At 35.9% G+C, this 21,118-nt stretch overlaps 1 protein-coding gene across 1 annotated transcript in view; it reads left to right on the top strand.

Annotated features, from left to right (window-relative positions):
• Positions 1-12: 12 nt before the first annotated feature.
• LOC104271058 (transcription factor 12-like) overlaps positions 13-21,118 on the top strand; it is a gene marked incomplete at its 3' end in the record, with an annotated part of 89,459 nt that continues 68,353 nt past the window's right edge. The window contains exons 1-2 of the mRNA XM_009865609.1: positions 13-104; positions 901-973. Of these exons, the coding sequence (XP_009863911.1) occupies positions 30-104; positions 901-973 (148 nt within the window). The remainder of the gene's footprint in view (positions 105-900; positions 974-21,118) is intronic.

Raw genomic sequence — 21,118 nt, 5'->3', positions numbered from 1 at the left:
CCAGGAGGTGAGCGGAGGAGCGGAGGAAGATGAATTCCCAGCAGCAGAGGATGGCCGCTATCGGAACGGACAAGGAACTGAGCGACTTGCTGGACTTCAGTGCGGTAGGATATTTGTTCTCCGAGGTCTTCTCGTGACCTGAGAGGGGTAAAGCGAGCTGAGGAGCCGGGGCGGCAGCGCGCAGGGCTTGGCTGGGGCCGCCTCAGCCAAGTTGGACACCTGAACTTTGATGTAATGTCTAGACTTCCAGATTTAATACTGTAATACCAGCTGGGTCAATTGGTTTAACTGGTTAAAATCAGGCTGACCCAGTGATGGCATAATCTAATAATTAACGTTTGTTAAGCTGGCGTGTGGCAGGGGGACTTTGGCTTTTTTATTTTTCTTTGGTAAGAAAATTTAATGCCTCTAAGTAACAGACGTTATTTGTTGATAATTTTGGCTTAGAAAATTATAGGTATTTTCTGTGTGATACTTTCAACAGATTTCAAGAAGGTGCTCGATTTAGAAATGTAATAGAAGACTGCTGTCTTTATCCAGTGACTTTAAACTTACTGATCAGTAAGAAACGTATATTGAGTAGCAGACTTAAGACGTTTAACTGTTTTAAATTGCCATAGTAATACTCCTTTTGTACTACTCTGTAGTAGGTCTGCTTTTGATGTTATTTTTCAAGTTTGTGTTAGTGTAGAAAAGAGCGTTTAGTCTTATTAATAAAAATTGTAATGAGTACTTTAGCTTATTGGTTTTATGGGTCTAAACATGCATCTTGCATTCTGTTTATTTCCTAGCAGAAAAATGAATCAAATAGTTGTTTCCTATTTCTTTTAAGTTTACATTAATAATTTAGCAGAGTTTCAAAGCAAATTTAAACACATCTATTTTTTTCTTGTTTTACAGATGTTTTCCCCACCTGTTAATAGTGGGAAAACCAGACCAACTACGCTAGGAAGCAGCCAGTTCAGTGGATCAGGTAGGATGCACCCAAGACGTATAAAGTTCGTGTAATTAGGTCTAGGCATTTTAGCTTAGTCTTCATGTGCTCTTTCATTTGTACATATTCTCGTAAGACACTTTTTTTTAACTTTAACTGCAGTATTTTTCTATATGCTGTAGACTACTTGTTGCAGTACAGTGAAGTGTTGGGTATCTCTAGTTGTTTGACATGCAAGCTGTTTATCTGTTATGTTAAAAATGAAGGGCTGCTTTGTTCTTGTTTGTTTAATAAAGTCAAACCTACCTGTTCAAATGAAGTATTTCCTAGCCCCTGTATGAAAAGGGAAAACACTCAAGTAAATTGCCAAATAATGAAATACACCAGACTGAAGGATATATTTTACAAAGCAGCTCTTAAGGAAAAATATAAGGCTGATGCAAATTTCTAATACTATGTAATTCTCAAAGTCTTGACAAATAGAATTCTCTCATGTCGAACCTTTATCAGCCCGTCTGGAAAACAAGTAACTATTTACATGTTACCTGTATTTTGTGGCCTCAATGTCTTTTCGTTGAGGTCCTTCTAGCAGCTGTTTCAGAGGCTTTTAAGCTAAGCCTCTAATAGGAAATAAATGTATTTTTTTAATGGATCATTTGTATCTTTTTTTTTTTTGTAAATATATTTATTATTACTTGCAAAAGAGTAGTTGAAATAACATATATGTGTTCTGGGGTTTTATGTGTGCTTATTTTCTGTGAATACAGCAAAGTGACTTTTAATTTTTTATTTTTTTTAAATGAAAACCAACAAAGTGATGTTTGTGTTTTTAGTTAAGGTTAATGAAAACAAATTTTTAGAATAGCAGTAAAGGAATACAGTGGTTGCTTGAATTTGTGCAGTAACATCGCCTGTTTGTCTCTTACATTGTCAGAGCTGTTACTTTTAAGAGTCCAAATGACATCGTATATTTTAGTGACAATTTAGAATTTTTATTTTTAAGAACGGCTTAAAATTTCTGAATTGTGTGATGATGTGAACTTCTAAGAGACTGTTTCCCACATGTAATGAAAATATGTAGCAAATGTTGTAATTGTAACATACTTGAAGAAACATTTTACTTTTTCTCTCCGAAAACGTGTAAATGGTTTTATCTTGCTCTTTGAAAGTGTGTCAAGTTTAAATTATTAGCAATAGTAAGACAGCAAATCCATATATGATATAGTTAATATATTATTTTTTTTTTAAATACGAATATTGAAGACAGTTTTTTCTGAACAGCTTGTTTTAAGAGACATGTAAGTAGATAGGACTTACTGTGGGGATCGCAACCTGATCATCTTGTGCCTCTTTCCTCTTGTTTCTCCTGAATGAGTAGAGTAATTTTATGTTGAATTACAAAGCTTTTGTTTTAGTCTATTGTAGGTAATGCTTTCCCTTCTTACCTGTAGTGGTTCAGAAAAAGAGGGAATGCCATAATACTTAGCTTTTGGGGAGAAAGAGGGTTATTGGCTCCTTGAATTTCTTTAGCAGTATGATATATCGTCACATAGATCCCAGTCATGAGCAATTACACTGTCAGACAAACTACTACCTGATCTGAATTCCCTTTGGAAAAGATAATGGCATATAATGTGGATTTTAATTCAAAACATTTCTAGTCGTGTAAATTTACTGTTTAGTGGGATTATATGCCCTAATTCTTGTAATGTTATGACCCAAGCCTTGACTTAGGGGGATTAGTCAGCAGGACTGAGAGTTGACAAACTTCTATATTAGTTGTGTTCTGAGTCAGTGTTCAGTGTTATAGAAAGACTATGTTAAGATCACTGACGAAGTATAGGCATTTAATTTCTAGCACTCTGATTTAATTGCGATCATGCTTTAGTTTCAGGTGGTCTGTAACTTGTAGGATAAGCAATGTTTGAAAACTTTTGTTTGTTTGTTTTTTACTGCTAGAGGCCACTTCTAAAAGATGAACATGAAAAGAGGGAGATATTTATTTCTACGAGTTATCTAGTTCTAAAAAGTACAGTATGCACAGATTCTTAAAAAGTACTTTAAAAAAAATTTTTTCTCCAAATACGGAATGAACTTTCTGGGATTTGATGGCAATTACAGAAGCGAAGCTTGCTTCGATATTTTTCCCATTGTACTCAGTTGTTTTATTTTTCTGTTGTCTTTACAAGCATACTAAAAGTGTTTTGTTATTTTCTTGGCTGGAATAAGAATGTGTTTATTGTTTGTTATTATAGAGCCCCCTTTTTCTCATTTAGACCAACCTATCAGTGATTCAAGATGCAGCCTAATGCCCCCCATTAAGTGGGTGAAAATCAATTGCTTGTCTTCGTGGCTCTTAAGATTTTATTTCTGGGAAGTCTGGTTTAGGAAGAGTGGTCGTGATGCATTTTCCTGACCATCCACCAGACCCCCAGTTTAAAAGGACAGATTAGTTGCTGTTCATGGATGGTTAAGTTCTGTTTGTTTTTCAGGTGTGGTTTTGAAGTGTTGGAGGTACTAGGTTGTATGTTATTGTTTCTGATGTAACAACCCGATATGGTATAACTGGTATATTTCTGTTGATTATTCAGAAAAAATATGTATAATTGGCTTGCATAAATAAACCAGCAAATATGACTGGTATCTATAATTTGTAAGGAAATACTGGCATGGATTAACATATGAACATTGTGTTTTGATTAAAACATAGCTAAAGTCTGATGTTAGGCTGGGCTTACTTTCTCCAGGACAATCAGTTATGAATAAAAGCTGCAGTTGAAATAAGTGAACTAATCTGATACGTAATGGCATTTTATGACAGTAAGTCATGTAAGCTGCTGATAAAGTCAAATGACTTGTACAGACTACTAGTGAAAATAAACATATTGAAAAAATTAACCTGATAGGCAAGTCGGTGAGTTAAGCCAGAAAATATTCCTTGTCATACCTATTATAATTACCTCTTGTTTAAAACAAAACTTCCTATTCTTTTCTCCTTCAAAACCAGGTTGTGAAGATAAGGCCATTTCTGTTTTAGAAATCGTGGAAGGAAAAGACAGGGAACAGAGATATACTCTTTTGGGCCTTCTAGTCAGCCTTTCTTGCTCACTTTATTTAAAATTAATTTTTTCTGTGTTGTTAATAACAGACTTACAGTGAAATTTTGCTTTGTTGTACTTTTGTCAAAACCACAGAAAGTATGGCAACCCAAACATGGGTGGTTACTGATTTTGCCCAGGCATTGTTTTTGGTTGTGGCTGTGCGCATACATATATGAGTGTCAGTCAAAAAGCTGAAGTAAGATAGTGTGGATGTCTAACAGAAGCCAAGTGGTAAGAGTTTAAAGAGGTACAGTTTAAGATCTAAGTCTTCAAAATACGACACTTCTCTTGCCTATATGATTCTTCTGAAGCTTGTGATAAATGAGTACACGCGTTTGTCTGTGTACCTAGACATTCCTCGTGCTAGAGCTACATGCAAAAAACTTCTGAGTGCCTATATTTAGATACCCACTTGAATCACCTTGGTCCCCTTTTGTGCAAATTTAAGAGGCCACCCTTTCCAATTCTCTCTACTAATGTACTAAGTTTGTAAGGAATGGATTGGGATAGGTCACTAATTAGTGGCTTGAAGCAAAGACCGTTTAAGTTGATAGCCTGCTATTAACCAGAGTGTCCCTAAATTAGGGCCATGTGTCTTGAGACTGGACACAATGGCCATTCTTTAGCAGGTCTATTAGGTTACCCAACAGTGTTTCTGAAATTAGCAAACCCAGATTTGATTGCTGTTTGTCAGTCCCATAAACTCTTAATTACATTTTAGTTTTGCATCCGTTTTCTTGTAACACAAACAAACAGACAAATCCCAACAAAAGCAGCTTGGGACTGAGCAGTGGTTTAGATACGGTGTTCATTAATCTACAGCAAGTACTCAAGAGAAAAGGCACTCTAAACTGGCAGCCACATCACAGCCGAGGAGGAAACTGCAGAAAGAGGGAACTTTTTATGTATGCAAATTAGTGCTCATAACTTTTCAAAATACATTTTTTTATTATTATTCTGTTTATCAGAACTGTGATTCCTGAGAAGAATCAGTTCTCTGGTGTTGCTCTATGTGTGTTTCTGGTGCAGTCTTTCATTGAGGTTTTGGAAGTTCCTAGTGCCTGCTCCTAATCCTTGAATTAAGGAGTTGATGAGAGGTCTTGTGTAGTCACAGTCTGGTCCTTCAATGTGTTAGGTCATGACAGGCTCTTGTAACTAAAATTAAAAAAAAAAAGGAAGGCCTATATTTCAGGAATTTGAACTGTATTTCTGTTTTTGTCATCCAAAATACATTATGATCCTGTCTGTTTCTGTTTGCTGTTCAAAGGAAGATAAAACTACTGTGTTTTAAATGCCAGAAATCTAGGGTGGCCTAATTAAAATAAACATGAGGTCATGCAGCTGTGTGACTTTATTATTTTTATTTTTAACATCTAGTTTATTCTCTAGTGCCATTAAAAATGAACCAGCAGACCTGATAACCTTGTATTTCATCTTGGATCTGAGAGATGCTAAATTCTGTCCTCTTCTGAAGAGCCACCTGCTTGAAAGCAGAAGGGTGTCTGTAGCTTCTTTCCCCTCTTTTTTTTGTAGGAGAGACCCATGGATTACCCTTCAAATGGGCCAGACGTGTGGTGAAGATTTCACTTTGAATCCCTCACCTATTACATATAAAAACTTAGAAGGGCGATAACAGTGCTAGTAAATATGTGACTGGGCAGCTTGCCTGTTGGCAGCCTTTGTCTTATGATTGCTGTCTCTTTTCTTCTTCCCCTTTCCTTGCCTTTGGAAAGATAAATTATCAGACATTTACACCATGAACAGTCTTGAAAAGTGCAGCATAGGAAAGGACTAAGTAATTGCTTCCATATTCCTGTGTAAGAAAGAGAAGGGGAAAAAAACTTGAACAAACACAGGGAACTGATAACCCGGCTTAAGGCAGGCAATCTCTCACAAGGTGTTTGTGGTCACTTGGATATTGAGGTTTTTCATGATTTGGAAGAAAAAAAAAAAGAAAAAAGGAAAAGTTGCTGAATAGCTAGGTGTTCTGAATCTAGCTTGGTGAGCAGATAGGTAGGTGTTTGTCTGTCCTTTGTTGTTGTTGGCTATGGTTTTGGAATGACTGTTACCACTTAAGGTGGTGGTAAGAACCTCATGTCAATTGGTCAGAAATTCCTTGCTGTCTTCCAAATAGCTAATTTTAGATTTTTTTAGTGGCATTTGGCCTGTCTTCTTGTTTAGAGATATGCTTGATGCTGTAGTGAGGGGAACTGTAACTTTTGCTGTGTTGGCATGCAGAAAGCATTCTTTCAAGAAGTTAATGTTGTATTTCCAGCGATTAGTTTCCCTGAGTGAGAGCAGCAATGTCATCACCATATTTACAAGTGCTGCATCTAACCTCCGCTCCCTGTATAAATGTTACTGTCCCACAAGCAAGGAGGATTCTTGCAGTGTTATTTCTGGGAGGCTTCAGAAAGTTTGGGGTTGCAGCACTGCTACGTTTTCCCCTGCTGTGAAACTATCCAGGATGGGACACCTCCCACCAGCACCCTCTGCCCCAGCCAGTAGCTCTTTGATCCACCAAATTTTTCTGGTCTACTGGAAGTGATGAGGAGTATCCAGATGCTTTGTAGAGGTGTCTTAATGGCACGTGGGAAGGAATATGATTTGAAATTGCCTGTTACTGTATTTCTTGATTTGTGCAGAGTTAGTATAAATGTAAACACGAGAGTTAAAGGTTTGGGTGAAGTGGAGGGAGAATCCTGGAAAGGAGACTGAAGAGAAACTGCATGTTATCTGAGGAATTTCTTTTCTTTCAAGAGAAGTGTAAATTAGATTCTTACATATTTGTCCCTCTTTTAATGGCACCTGAGCTTGTGCTCACTCTCGTAATTACTGTAGAACTAAAAGATGTGTCTGTAGCTTTTGCTAAGGTTTGAGGTGTTTTTTGGTTTGCTTTGTTTGTGGGAATTTGATGTTAAAAGCTTGTCATTCATAAATACCCAAAGTTCCCCTTCCCCCACTTCTTTCCAGCTGTCACACAAACAGGAATTAACCCCTTTGTCATTTTACTGTCAAGTTGGTATGACAGCTGTTTGTCTCAGATAATTCTGCTTTATCCATAGTTGAGCCTATAGATACTGCTACATGAATTTCTGTTAATTTGTTATTTCTGTATGTAATTACTGCATATGTATTACTACTATAAACTTGGTTAATGGTATTTTCTATGAATTGCTAAAGGTATAGTGTAATTTTTAATGACTGAAAATTGTGTGTATTTATTTATGAACTGAGGAATGTTTGATACACCAATATAATGCCATATCACTTAGTAAGATTTGAGTTTGTGGAGACTCTTTTTAAAATTGAAGGATGTGTATAAACTTGAGTAGTTTACAAGACCTCTTGAACTGACTTCTCTTGACCATGGAGATGCAGGTGTTTGGGGTTTTTTTGCACTCTAATGCTGAAGGATTGTATTTCTGGGGAATAGCATTGAATAAAATGTTTATAAAATATTTCAAATTACCTGTAGAGACAGATATAATCTATGTAATATAATATTTTTTTATCTTTAATTTCCTTCGAAATACTAGTTTATCATATTTGAATATTCAGTTTCACTAAATAACTTAATTGAATAAAATATATTCTCTAAAAAGCTGATTTGGTTTTTTTTAGAGGCATTCTCTAATTTAGTGTGTTAGCACTTCTTCAGAAATTTATAGCAAAAGTTGATTAGTTTTGTATATTCTCCTGTGTGGAGATCACTGAATTTAAATCACAAGTAAAGAAATGAGAAAAGGCACTATTTTCTTCTGCATGCGGATTATTTGATGGGAATTGTTACTGGATAGTAATAACTAGTTTTAAATTATGTATACACCTTAACCTTTTTTTTGTTATTAGACATTGTAATAAAAGGGGGAAAAGTATTATTTCAGTGCATAATTAATTATTCTAAGGGCAGGAAGAGTATTTTTAGTCTCTATTTTCTGTTTAAAGTAGTGATGACCTCATTTTCAGTTTGTTGGGTTTTTTATTATTAATATGAAAGTCTGAAAGTCCCAAGTTCTGTCGTATACCTCAGCCTGATAATTTGTAAGTGCTTGTGGACTTTTAAAATACTACAATCCATTATTTACTAGTGGTTGTAGGGGCAAGGTTTTTTTCTATTATGAGTCTAAGATGAGATAATGACAAATTTTTTTAAATGTCTTGAATGAGAGCCTTGTTTTTTTTCGTTTGTGAAACAGAGCTCTGTTTGTAAACACAACATTTGAAAACATAAAGAACATACTTTTTTGGTGAAGATGTTAACTGAATACCAAGAGTGATCAGAAAGAGCAGCTCTTGTTATGTTTAATAATATCTCGTTGTCTTCAGAGGATAATCAGGCTAAAATGTACCCAGTCAATCTTTAGGACTTTAACTGTTAGAGTCTTCTTGCATGCTAGGGATGTGATTGATTTAATTATTTATTTTCAAAGAGGGAGCTGAAATTGCTTTAAATGAAATGAACTTCATGTTCTTACTGGTGTAATACAGAAAAATTCCCTGGGCACATCAAAATAATTGGTGGTGGTGTTTTAAAGAAGTATGCGGAATCAGGGATGGAAGAGGAAGAAATTTCATAGAAGGGGTTTACTTTACAGCCCTGTTAGTAGGGTGATGCTTGCTAGGAAAACCTTAGCATAATACAAAGTAAGATTTGTCTTGGACAGGGAAGTTACTGCTTGTGCTATTGAATTGCATTTTAATAAGAAGGTAAAAAGTGAACATTTTTGATATTATAGACAATTTCTCTTTATTGCTGATGGTTTTGATTTATTTTTTTTTTCTCAAGTAGATCTTGGTTATTTCAGTGGACTTGATTTCTTGCTCTGGGTTTTCTACAGAGATTGCCTATATTGGTGTGTTTTTTCTTTTTTTCTTCTTTTTTTTGTAAGCGTGTGATACTTCTGTTACATTTTTCAAGTCTGCTTATGTTTTTGTATTGTAGACTCTTCTTTTTATGTACCAGTTGTAGCTGCAGAAACAGTAGTATCTCTGTGTGTTTACCAGGTTGTTAGTTATGTGGAGTTCTAGTAGTAAACTGAACCACTTGCTTTTGCTGTTCTACTTTCCTTTGCATGAACAAAACTGCAGCAGACATTTCATTTGTGCCTTGTCTCTGGAAGAGCTCTTTGCTGCTGGTAAAGGTGAAGCAGAGGTAATATGGAGCAACTTAGACTGAGTTGGAGTTTTGTATAGAAGTGTCTGAGCCTTGATTTGGGAAAATTACATTTTAGACTGTGTAATTTTTTTCCCTTTTTAAGTGTAAAGGTGAAGAGACAGAACTAATTGTTAGAAAAACATAGTTAGTAAAACAGTTATACCAGTTTGGTCATTTCTGTTTCTGTACGTTTTGTGGGTAAAATACCATCTAGTATCAGACTGTGAATGTGCGTGTTCTGTATGTTTAATGAAATTGAGTTTAAACCAAAGTTTACACTTAATTCAATAGAAACAAGAGCTTGGGCTGTAGCATTATCTGGGGTTTAGGTTATGACCAAAATATATTGCTAATTTTATTACATATGTCATTGTCTTTTGACAGTCAATTGATTTCTAGTTCTCTTCTCTTCTATGTTCAGATTTTACAGATAAAATCTTTAGTGTGTTGAGTGGTGCCAGGTTTTACGTAAAAACCTGAGTGCTTGTTGGTGGGTTTTCATCTACATTTTAACATCTGTCTTAAAAAGTCCAAGTTTTTTTTCTTTGAATGAGGCAATTATAAGCAAACCAGATGGGAGATATAGCGAAACAAAACTTAGTGTGTGTGATTCATACCTGTTAGCAAATAATATATGAGAAAAATAAAAAGAGTTTAAATTAAAATAGCATTGCTTTGCAAACTTGGTTTCTCTAGTTTTGTTTGAAAGCATATTTAAAGCCTAAAAGATGTAGATAAAGTCCACGATCAAGTCATTGAATTTTACTTTTTTGCATGCTGCAGGGATGTCTTGTAACCAAGTATGTCTTGAATTTTCTACTCTGTCGCATTAGTCTTAGTAGGATGATGTGGAGATAAATATACTTCTGAAAATCCTAAAATATTTTTAGTCTTCCGTAGGAGAATGGAGTTCATTGTTTATATTTTTATTTTTCGTTTGTTTGAATGCAAGATACTATTGTCTTGGTGTTGTCCCAAGAGCTATTGTGGCTACTCTGTGAAATGATTAAACTAGACAGCTTTGCTTGTAGGACAAACATTTTTTTATATTGTGATGTTTCGATGATTTTCAATGTGACACCTATCCCGTTCCAGTGTCCTTATGTAGCAACTTCATGAGTCATAATCCTTCCAAAAGAACACAGCTTAAAATAATCACTGATTGTTTCTCTGCAATTCTATTCACTGCCCACTGCAAATAAACAAGAGCAGAAATGACAATATCATTTAATCCTTTAATGTTTGCTTTTGATGGGCAAAACGTTCTCTTGTAATAGAGAAGTAATCTGTAAGGTAGCTGCTCTTTCATCTCCCTGAATGCTAAATGAAACCAAGGCTTTTATGAAGAGATGGTGATTTAATGAAGATGACCGAGTTTTCAAGTAATGAAAAGCTTTTGTACGTTTCTAAAAATGACCTGTGATGCTTATTACTACTGCGGAGTTCACATGGCTGTATTTTGCAGTATGTCTTTGCGAACGTAGTACGTGTGATACCTACATATGCAGGGTGTTTGGTATGGTAAATAAAGAATTTCTGTAGTTTGATTTTATAAAGGAAGTGCACGTATCTGCCAGTTTAGGTATATAAATGCATGTAATCTGACGTGTGTTCTCTGCTCTGTGTAATGCTTTTATTTTGGTAACCTTGAAAATGTCTCTGATATCGTATTCCCTTGCCAGAGGACAGTAATAAGCACACACACAAAAAAAGGAGCGTGAACTTTGTCAGTATTGCTTATGACAGGAACATCTGAATTAGATATTTTTCTTGCAAGTACTTGTAAGATGTTGAATTTAAATAGCTCCTCAACTAGAGTAAAAACCCAACAAAACAAAACACGCCATGCAAAAAACCTCTCTAAACCCCAAACCCCAATGAAAGCCCAAACTAAGCAATACTTGCATCTTTTTTTCTCCTTTAATTGTTAATTTCATTAGTTTACTTGGAATATTTTTTAATAATCTGTAATATTACTATTTACAAAGCAGACTAGATAATGCCCGATACTTCAGAAGGAAGCAGAGAGAGGCTTTAAAGGATGGGAGACCATCTCCTCTCCAGAACATTCTCTCCCAACAGTCTTTCAGGTCTTTGTGAATCAGTAGAAGGGCCTTTGATTTTTTTCCTCTTTGTAACTCAACCCCTTTAAAATGGGAAGTAATCAATTTCTATAAAAGTTAATCTTTCTTCTTTCAAAAGATTTTAAAGGAAGCTGTGATTCTTTACAAAAAGTTTTTACTTTTTGTCTTCAGTAGGTGAGCACTGTACAGGGCAACCAGAAGGTTAAAGGTTGCTGAAATCTTTTAGTCATGCCAGGAACATAAAGAATGCAACTATGTTACATTTCTCATTGTGTTGCGGGAAAGATACATCTCACTGCCCGGGTTGAATGAACTTGGGAGAGCAGCAACAGGCTGATTTTTATCTACTTTTTGAGAAATGTCTTGTAATAAAAGCGCAGAAATGGGTATGTAACTTAAACCTCCTTCTTACCCTTTTTAATGGCTTGAATTATTGGCTGGTCCCTATGTAGTAGTAAGCAAACTCCTACAAGTGTAAGAGTGATGTATATGGAATGGATACTTAAAGTTATATGTGTTAGATAATAAATTTTAAAACATATTAAAGCTCTGCATTTGTGAGAACATTTCTGAGTAGAAGGTAAAGTATGATCAAAGATTACCTTTTTTTTTTTTTTGAGTGATGCAGTAAAACCAGAGCTTCTATTTGAGGAAGTCCATTTTATACTCAGTGAACCCGCTTTAATTTCAAAATGCTTGTTGAGTACTGAATAATGTTTTCAATATTCTATTTATTTACTATGTACTAATGCTTCCTTTTTCCTTTTCTCCCATCCTGTTAGGCGAAGGGGGAAATGTCTGCATATGGGAGATGCTGTGTAATGCAATTTATATTCTCTGCTAATGGTTACATTCCTTTTGGCCTTTGCTAAGTCCATGTTTTATGAAGTGAATGGTATTTTTTTTTTCTCTTAAATGCAGCTGTTTATCGGTAGGTAACCTAGGCACCCCATGAACTATTGTAAAAAACCCCTGTTTCAAACCTTATTTCTGCAAGTGAAACTGGTGTGCATGTCTGTGACAACACAACTTGTGCTGCAATGGGGAATCAGTCGGAGTTTGGCCATCTCTTATATTTGTGTCATAGGTTGTCTCTGAACTGGGTCCGGGAGGACATGCTGTTGCTATAGCAATGAAGGTCCTTCTGAAGGCAGGATTCTTGGCAGAGCAGTGGCATCTCCTAAAGTGTGTGGGGCATTGATCTGAAAGTATCTTGTCAGTATCAGCACATAGCGGTGGTGAAAAGAGCGGGAAGTATAGATTTCTTTTAATTACATGATTTTTCTTTTCTTCCCCCCCCCCCACAGCTGACTGTTGGTTGAACATCCTTTTGTAAAGCTACACCTTTTTAAAACCTTGTGCTGTGAACAGTTCTTCTATTTGACATACTTTGCTTGAATGTGTATACAGATTAAGCTGTTCTAACAGCTAATAAGTATTTATTACGAAACTATCACTGTATGACTTTCATAGTTTCCTACAGTGCTTGTCCCTTTTAGTACTTGGAAAATATATTTTAAGAGAGTTTCCTCCATGATTTTGTTTACTGCAGAACACTTGTGAAAATAGGTGGTTTTATTGATAATGCTTTTCACCTTGATGTTTTTCTTTTTTTCTAAATAAAATAGTTATTGCTTCCATATTATTTATATTACAGAATCCTGAATGTGACACTAGTGGGGAATCACTTGTGGACTTCTATAGTTCTGCATTTATTTAGAAAATATATCTTTAGATAGCATCCTTTTTTCAGCAAACGGTGCTAGATCTTTTATGTTTAAATATTTCATTCTCAGCTTTTTTTTTGTTACTAAATTTTAAAAAAGGCTGTGAATTTCCTGTGTTGCTTCCGACATACAATTATTTACAAGTGAGGTTTTCTTCCCCAAGATGAGGTATAGGAGTTTAGAGACAACTTGCATAGCACAGATACTCTAGACTGCAGTAACATCTTTACTCATTTCTACATATGCTGTGAGGATGAGGTAGATTAATTTTTTACTTATTTAAAAAGATAAAACAATTTTAAAACTGAATTAATATAAAGAAAAAGTGAAAACTTAGAAAAAGTCGAGACAAGTAGTGTGATTAACACTGAACAGCATATTTTTTGCCTGTGGACCGGGATTTCCATGTTTAAGTGTTCCTTTAGTACTGAAGGAGCCTCCGGAAGAGTTTTGAAGTGCCTCCATCCTTTGTAGCTTTTTCTGTGACAAAGTCTTGAGCTTCGTCACTGTCTCTGACATAGTGGATACAGATGAGAATTAAACAAACACTTCACTTTCCTTTTTTTTGTCCTTCTTAGTGAAATTAGGGAATAACGAAATAATTAATACTTCATTTGTACTTGCAAAGAACTTCCTGGCTGCTGCAGCAGATGTGTGCCTGTGCCATATTTGTCATCTTTAGGTTGGATTTTGTTCTTCAATCCTTGCCCCTTCTTGCCCCTTTCTCGGAGCAGGAAAGCAGCATAGCTTCAGGTTGGCTTGGCCTTGGGAAGTGTTACTGAGCTGCTGCTCTAAGCAGTTTAGACAGGACTTGTTACTTAGAGTTTCTACATGTGGTGTTCTAACCTGCATAGACAAGTTGTGGTGTAAGTGACCTTGGCGTGGTGACCAGATCCTCTACCAAGGAGAGGTCATCATCGACTACAGTGAGAGCATGAACCAAGGGAATTAGACTCTGCAAGGTGTCTTTTCCCTTTTTAAGGGTATTTTCCCTTTTTAAGCAAATTTAATGCTGCATCAGCAGACGTGTGTACTGAAGCTCTCTAGCTATCCTTAGGAAAGAACACAACATTAATAACCCAAGTTTCCTCTACCTGTTTTGCCAGTTGGTCTCAAGTCACGTCTGGGGGGAAAAAGATCTTTCACAGCTCCAACAAAAGTTCTCTTTATGTTTCCTCTTGAGTCAGTACTGATTGAGTAGGCACTGTTTGGGGAATTGTGGCAATAGGTTTGCTGAAACACGTCGAGATAAGCTCATTGTGTTCTGAATATGTAAGTATGTATTAATACTGACCTGATTTTGTCAGGTTTAGCAAAGATAGCCTTTAAGTTTGAGAAGTTAAGCGTTTATCTTTTGAAATTCTAATTCTGAAATAATTTTACACTTGGATGACTGATTCTTAAATGGAATGAGCAGCTCATATAATTTGTGTAACAAGCTTCCGTCTTGAGATATTAAATACTTTTCAATATCCTCTGGTTTTGTTTCCGTTTAGGCTACTTTTTTATCAAATCTGCTAAATTATAGGGATACAGAATACTGAATTGTGAACAAAATGCAAAGCCCTAAAAATGTGAATTTTCTTGTCTTAATGACTTTTAAATAAAAATTAATATAGAAAAATTCACTAGGTATGGCAAATTCTTAGGAAATACTGTTACTCACTTTGATACTTAATGCTTTTATTTTTGTAATTTAAATATGCTAAAGCGAACATTAATATCTCCATCAAAAACTTTGCCAAGATTGTGTGTTTGCATAATGAAGAGAGGATAATCTTGACTTTCAAAGGACATAGTGAAGAAGCAAAATTTCTGTTCAAATCTTACTGTATGAGCTCACATGTCCCTTTGAGGAAATGCTCCTTTCCTCACTCCACCTGCAGTTTCTGGTTTCCTCAGCTGCAAAGGAGGACTAGTGTTCGTGCTGTAGGAGAGATGTTAATTAAGTGTTTTGTAAGTTCCTCAGTTCAGGGAAATAGTGGACTTAGAATGGATTATTAGGACTAACTTCATATGACCTAGGGAGAGTAAAATTCTGTGTCTCTCCTTGTTTAATTCAATCTTTTACTTATGTTGATAAAGTTTTGGGAGTTTTTCTTGTGTAGGGTTTTTTTTTTTCCCCAGTTCTCACTGTATTTACTAAACAGTTTTAAAAATAGAAGTTCTGTTGTTTAGAAGTGTGGAAATGCAAATTTGTCTAGGACCCATAGCAATGTTCTAGAATCTGTTTCAGCACACCTTCACAGATTACATATGCTTCTCATTTCTGTAAATTTTATTTGAATCTAATCCGAAAAAAAAGAGAGTGCAGATTAATACATTTGCCTATATTTCTTGAAGGAAGAAAATTACTGGTCTAAAAAGGTTTCCTGATACATTAACAAAAAACAGCCCTGTCCATAGCTATCTTTTGTATTTAATGGATTAAATTCACTTTGACAGCTGGATACATGTACCAGTGTCTAGCCTATGGCCATGATCTCATAATCATGGTTATGGTAACAAGTAGTCTAAAAAGATTCAGTAATCAAGTGGTTTTTCTGACAAAACCTACTCTGACTGAAACAAGGAATGAGGCTGTGTTAAATGTGACTACATTTGCTACTGTGCCTGTATTCTGAATACTTAATAAATACCCTTTGGGATGTTCTAGGCAGAACCTGTGCTTTAACAGAGATGGAAAAGCTAATTGTGCTACAACAGCCTGTGTTTTAAAGTTATGAAAGAGATTTGATCTAACGTAATGATCACAAAGAACTTGGTTTCAAAACATTACTTTCTCCTTCCCCTGAAGTGCTTTTTAACGTGTTTGTTTCTTCTGTCATAAAAGTAGTTGTATTCCATTAAATAGAGCCTTTTGTGAAATAAACAATTCTTATATCATAATTCAGGTATGTGAGGGGAAGTTTAAGAAGTACTGATGAGTAAATACATGTCACAAGGGAAGACTTCAAGGACTACAGATGTTTTGAAAACAAATATATACTGATGGTGTGCTTTGGTCTTGGTTGTGTTTGGCTGGTAAATCCTACATTGTACATAAATGTAGTTTAAGAGAAGAACGGTGCCTTGGCCCTCAAACAATCCTCTGTAATGTGAAATTAAACTAGTGTACGTTGCCAGACTAGCATGTTATGACTACTTTATATTTGGTTATAGCTTTTGGGGAAAAAAAAAAAGCTGCTTTATATTCTGTTAACCTTAGTAAAATCAACCAAGTTGGTATAAAAACTAGTGTTCCAAAAATTGTAGCTTTGTTCTCTTTACTTTAAATAGAATTTCAAATATAGCTAGCAGGAACAATGTTTTGGAAAACCCTGAAGAAGGAGGGGAGAGTGTGAACCTGTTTAAGGAATTAAACATTCTTTTAGGAAGGTGAAGTAACTATTCACCCCAATTTGTAAGTTACATTTCAGCAACTTCCAAATGTGATGCTTTGGAGGCTATCTCTTTTTCTTTTTCTTTTTTTTTCCCTAAAGCTGTGTTTGCTTTCTCATTTTTTTCATGGCTCAAATCATTTGAGGTACTTATTTTTAAATTTCACAGCAGCTCTTGTGAGAAGTAGGATCTTTGCACTGAAGCTAGTATTTGGGGAGACACAGAAAGCTGGGGAAATGATGGGACAGAAGAGTCTTCCAGGGGAGCCCAGAAGATTGATCTGGGCGTATTACTTGCTTTTCCACATCTGATGTACAAGAAACGAGCGATTCTTATCACTTTATTTGCTGTTAATATGCGAGCGATCCATCACTGTTTTGTTATTGTAGATAGATGTTTTGTTCTTGTTCTTGAAGAATATTTGTCTGAATTAAGTGATAATGAAACAGAGTATGAAAGCAACTGTCATATTTATTTTGGCAGGTTTGTGTTATCCAGAAACTCAGAACAAAGCTTAAGAGCATCAACATTTAAAGAGTAGTGTTCAAGTTTTTGAAGTTGGGAGATAAAGAACTGTACTGCTGTGCCTGTGGCATTCTTCATGCAGATGGCCACAGCCATTCTTATGTGCCTACTACTGTCCGTTGCCAGGTTTCTGCTGCTGGTTTCAGTAGGCTTTGTTCTGGCCTTGATGTGGAGTACTTCTCAGTTTCTGAATTAATTCTTTTTAATATGAACTTAGTTCTCAATTGTAAGGCAAAACAAAGATGAGGTGTTAAAGAACTATCAAATTTTTTGGGGGTAACAGTATCTTAGTGGTGCTGCTTCTAATAGTAAGTATTAACATCTTAAAACTTTCTTAATATAATTGCCATTGGGTAGCAAGAAAAACAGTAAAGTTAACTTCTTTTGCACGGGGTATGTTTGAATTTTTCTGGATGCTTAGCTGATGGTTTTGGGTTTTTTGATTTTATTTTTTTTTTATTTTATTTGGTCATTTGCATTGTATTCGTCCATGTCATTAACATAGTTAACTACTTCTAGGCGCATGTGATGCCCCCAGGCATTTTTGCGATATGAACCAAATGAATGCCAGTTCTGAACGCTGTACTTGGTGGTGTTTTTCACTTTGAGCTAATCTTTCTAACGTGCCTTGATGGACAATATGCCCAGGGACAATTCAATAACTCTCTCCTTCATTTCTGTTTCTGGTGGGTTTTTTGATACAATGGTGTCTTGCAGAAGTGAAATTCTCTGTGTGTGCATCTAAGAAAAGAATAGATGTTACATGGGAGTGATGGAGGTGTAAATATTAAGAATAGTGACTGTGTTCTGAAATGTTTTGATTCACTTTTACTGGGTGTGCATTCTTCGAGGATGCTTCAAATGAGGATTATTTTAATCACCTTTGAGCAGTTTCAAGTCTTTGTGCTTTTAAAAATCATTTATCTAAGTTACTTCTTATATGTATGTTTCTGGAAATGTACCACTGAAAATGTAATTGGGAGGCACAGCAGTGTCTGCAGTCACCCCTGAACCAGAGGCGGCTTTAGTGTTTTGAGACTTTGCGTCCTCATGGGTCTAGGAATAGGCTTTTAAATATGGTTTTACCCTCTTTTTCTTCTTTCTGAAGCCTCACGACTGATTGACATTAATGTATACAGATTAAAAATAATGATAAAAAATGTTTACAGCCCTTTCGAAAATGATCTTCAAAATACACACACAATATATAGAACTAATTGGCATGCATCTGGAATTACACTATTGAGAATGGTATTTTTTCTTCTAGCAAGTCTGCTAAACTTACTCAAAATTTAACATTATAGAAAATGGCTTAAGTTGTCAGAATTCTGATACCTCTTCTTTGAAAATTCTGAGCACCTGATGAAATGAAAATTTGGTATCTGTTTTGTAAAGGCTATGCCTTTTTTGTTTTCCTTTTCAAAAACGACATCAACCCAAAAACTTCAAATGTAAAATATGCTTACACTAATGAAATACCATGTTGTGTTCTGTAACAGTAGTAGTAGTAGTAGTAGTGAGTAAACTGGAAGTGGAAAAGCGCTAGAGGTATCTGATGGTGTTCTGGCTGCACTGAAATACTGGTCCCTTTTCCTCCTTGGTCCTGCTCTATCAGAGTAAGCAAACGGACTGAGGCTGTGATGCACATTGCTGAATCTTTAGTTCTGGTATATTCTCATTTCTTGTGGAAAGGATTCTCTCCTTTTCCTTTATCCAAAATGTTTTTAGTCTTTGTGTTTTGATTGTTATCTCAAAACACATGTGGGATTTCAGTGAGCTTTTGCTACTTCAGTGTAATTTGTTAGTTTTGGTCATCTTTTTGCCTCTTTCCACTGATATAATTTTTGGAGCTTTTATATTTAAGTTCTGTCAGGTAATCTAGTGTTAGTATTTTGTTTCTACATAAATTTATTCCAGTTTACTACAGCTTCTTAGAATTCTTTATCATTCTTAATCACCTTAAAAGCTTGGTTTTTTTCTTGCTGGTCCCTTTACTTTGGTAGTCTTCTGACATGATACTTAAGCACTTTTTGAATTCTTTATTCTTAATTTCTTTCCATGCCCTTATACGAATTGGTAGAGTATGTCCAGTTTCGTGCTGTAACTTTTTCCTTTGAGGGAAGGTGACGACATGGATCTCTATAAAGGGTGTCAGTGAACAGAAGGTATTGGCATAATGGCTCCGATTGTGCAAATCAATCTCCTGTTGGAGTCCCACGCTGAACAAGCCTTTGCTGAAGTGGCCTGTCTGGTTTTGTTCCTGCCTGTGACTGACCGGAGTCAAGCTGACTGAAAGCATGTGCTTGTGTAGCCACCGCTGCACACGGTGGAGCTTGGTTGTGGTTTGCTTTCTGCAATGAACAAATTCATTCTGCTCTTACTGCCAGCCTGGGTTTGATAGCAGGAGGAGGCTGTTAGGGTTTGGCTCTTTGGGGCGGGGGGAAAGAGCTCAACCAGGATGCTAAGCTTTTTTGGAGTGTGGAAATGTTGGTTCAGAGACTGTCATCTGCCTGTCCGTAACATTGTTCTAATGGCTTGGGGCAATGCCACTTATTTTTGTGTGATTTTAGTAGTCGTTCGCTCTTTTACAAGATTTTTTTGTAGGGAAATAGAATTCCAAGAGAGGAGTGCTTTTGTAGCCTGTAATTTGTTCTCTGTTGCTTTTTGGACATGCATGTGGCCTGATACTGGAAGTGCCTTGCAGATGCCTGTGTGTGCGGTGGTGTGCATGGAGAGAGCTGCTCTGTTCTTCAAGTATGCTCTTCTCAACAGGCCTCTAAGGTACTTCTTCAAGCTGGAGCTCTATTTTCATATGACTGTTCAAGTGTTCCTGTGCTGGGTACAGTACGTTTTTGGCCTTTTTGTCTTTGGCCTTTCTATTTTAGGTTTCTGTTGGGGGATTTTGATGACTTCCCTTAGCATTTCCCTCTAATGCTGACTCTGAAGGTACATCTAGTAAGTTGATGCATATTATTAGAAAACAACAACAACAACAACCCCTTTTTCTTCTTATGCAACTTGTGATTCACCTGTATATATCTGGATGTCTGTAGTTAGATGTGTGCTCTCTAGGAGTGACAGGCTGATTAAGAAGTTTGCCCATTGGTTTTATATTGTAGCCTGTGAGAAGTTGCTAGCGTTTAAGAAAAAAATATCCTCTCTCAAAAAGGAGCTCTACTTAAAACTCTGCTTTTATTATGAGAATTATTTGAAATGGACACCTGGCTGTGGATTTATAACCTATTCCAAGGCCTGCATGTTTTTGAATTCAAATTAAAGAATTATTATATTTTTGCAGAATTGATTTTTCCTTTTAATTCAACAAACAGAAATAAAAACTTCTTAAGTACTTGAGTTTTTAGTAGAGAATTTATTTATTATTTATTTTTAGTAGACTTGGTGACTAGACTTTGTAAGAGTATCCTTATTTTAGTTCTTACTCCTCAGCACAGTATATGCATTGTGCATGCAGAGTGTCTTCCTGGAATTTATCTATATATCTATGGTTTGAGAAATAAAGGCCTTGACTGGGGTTGACTTAATCGATGTTTTGATTGGACAGGCAATCAGGTGTGAAGTCAAATGATGTTGGCTTCTATGTTTTATGATTTTTAAATATTCCTCTGCCCCACTCCCCCCAAAAATCACAAACAAACAAAAAAAAACACCCCAAAACCAAACCCACCACCACCAAAAACACAACAAAACCCCCCCCGGGGATGATTCATGTTGACACATTAAGAAACTGTAGTATTTATTGTATGCTCATGAGATTCAATTGTACAATTATTCTTGTGTAAATTTAGTTACTGAATCTGGCAATGAGTAATAAGATAAGTAAGCAGGATGCCTGTACAGTACATATGCAGTTTCTCGTTGCTGCTGACAAATCTGTTTTGGAAAATTGGTGTCATTACTAGTCTAGATTATCTTCTGCAGGCTTGTCTTCTGGAGGGATGCAGATGATGGTACAAGAATAGCTGTGTGTATATGTGGTGGGCGTGGGGTTAAACATGCTCAGAATTGGAAAGGTGAGGAAACAAAATCCAATTTGCCTGATACTTACTGGTTCACTGTAGTACTTAACTGCTGTGTACTGGTAGAGGGCACATGTGATTGGAGTGCCGAGGTCTTGGGTCTTTACTGCCATTACTTAATTTAGGGATACAGTTCTTGGTATTTATTTAGTCAGCCAGTTTGCCTTTCCC

This window comes from Apaloderma vittatum, unplaced genomic scaffold (genome assembly GCF_000703405.1).
Source record: "Apaloderma vittatum isolate BGI_N311 unplaced genomic scaffold, ASM70340v1 scaffold37802, whole genome shotgun sequence".
Classification (NCBI taxonomy): domain Eukaryota; kingdom Metazoa; phylum Chordata; class Aves; order Trogoniformes; family Trogonidae; genus Apaloderma; species Apaloderma vittatum.
The sequence above is the reverse complement of the archived record's forward strand: the minus strand, read 5'-3'. Positions and strand labels throughout refer to the sequence as shown.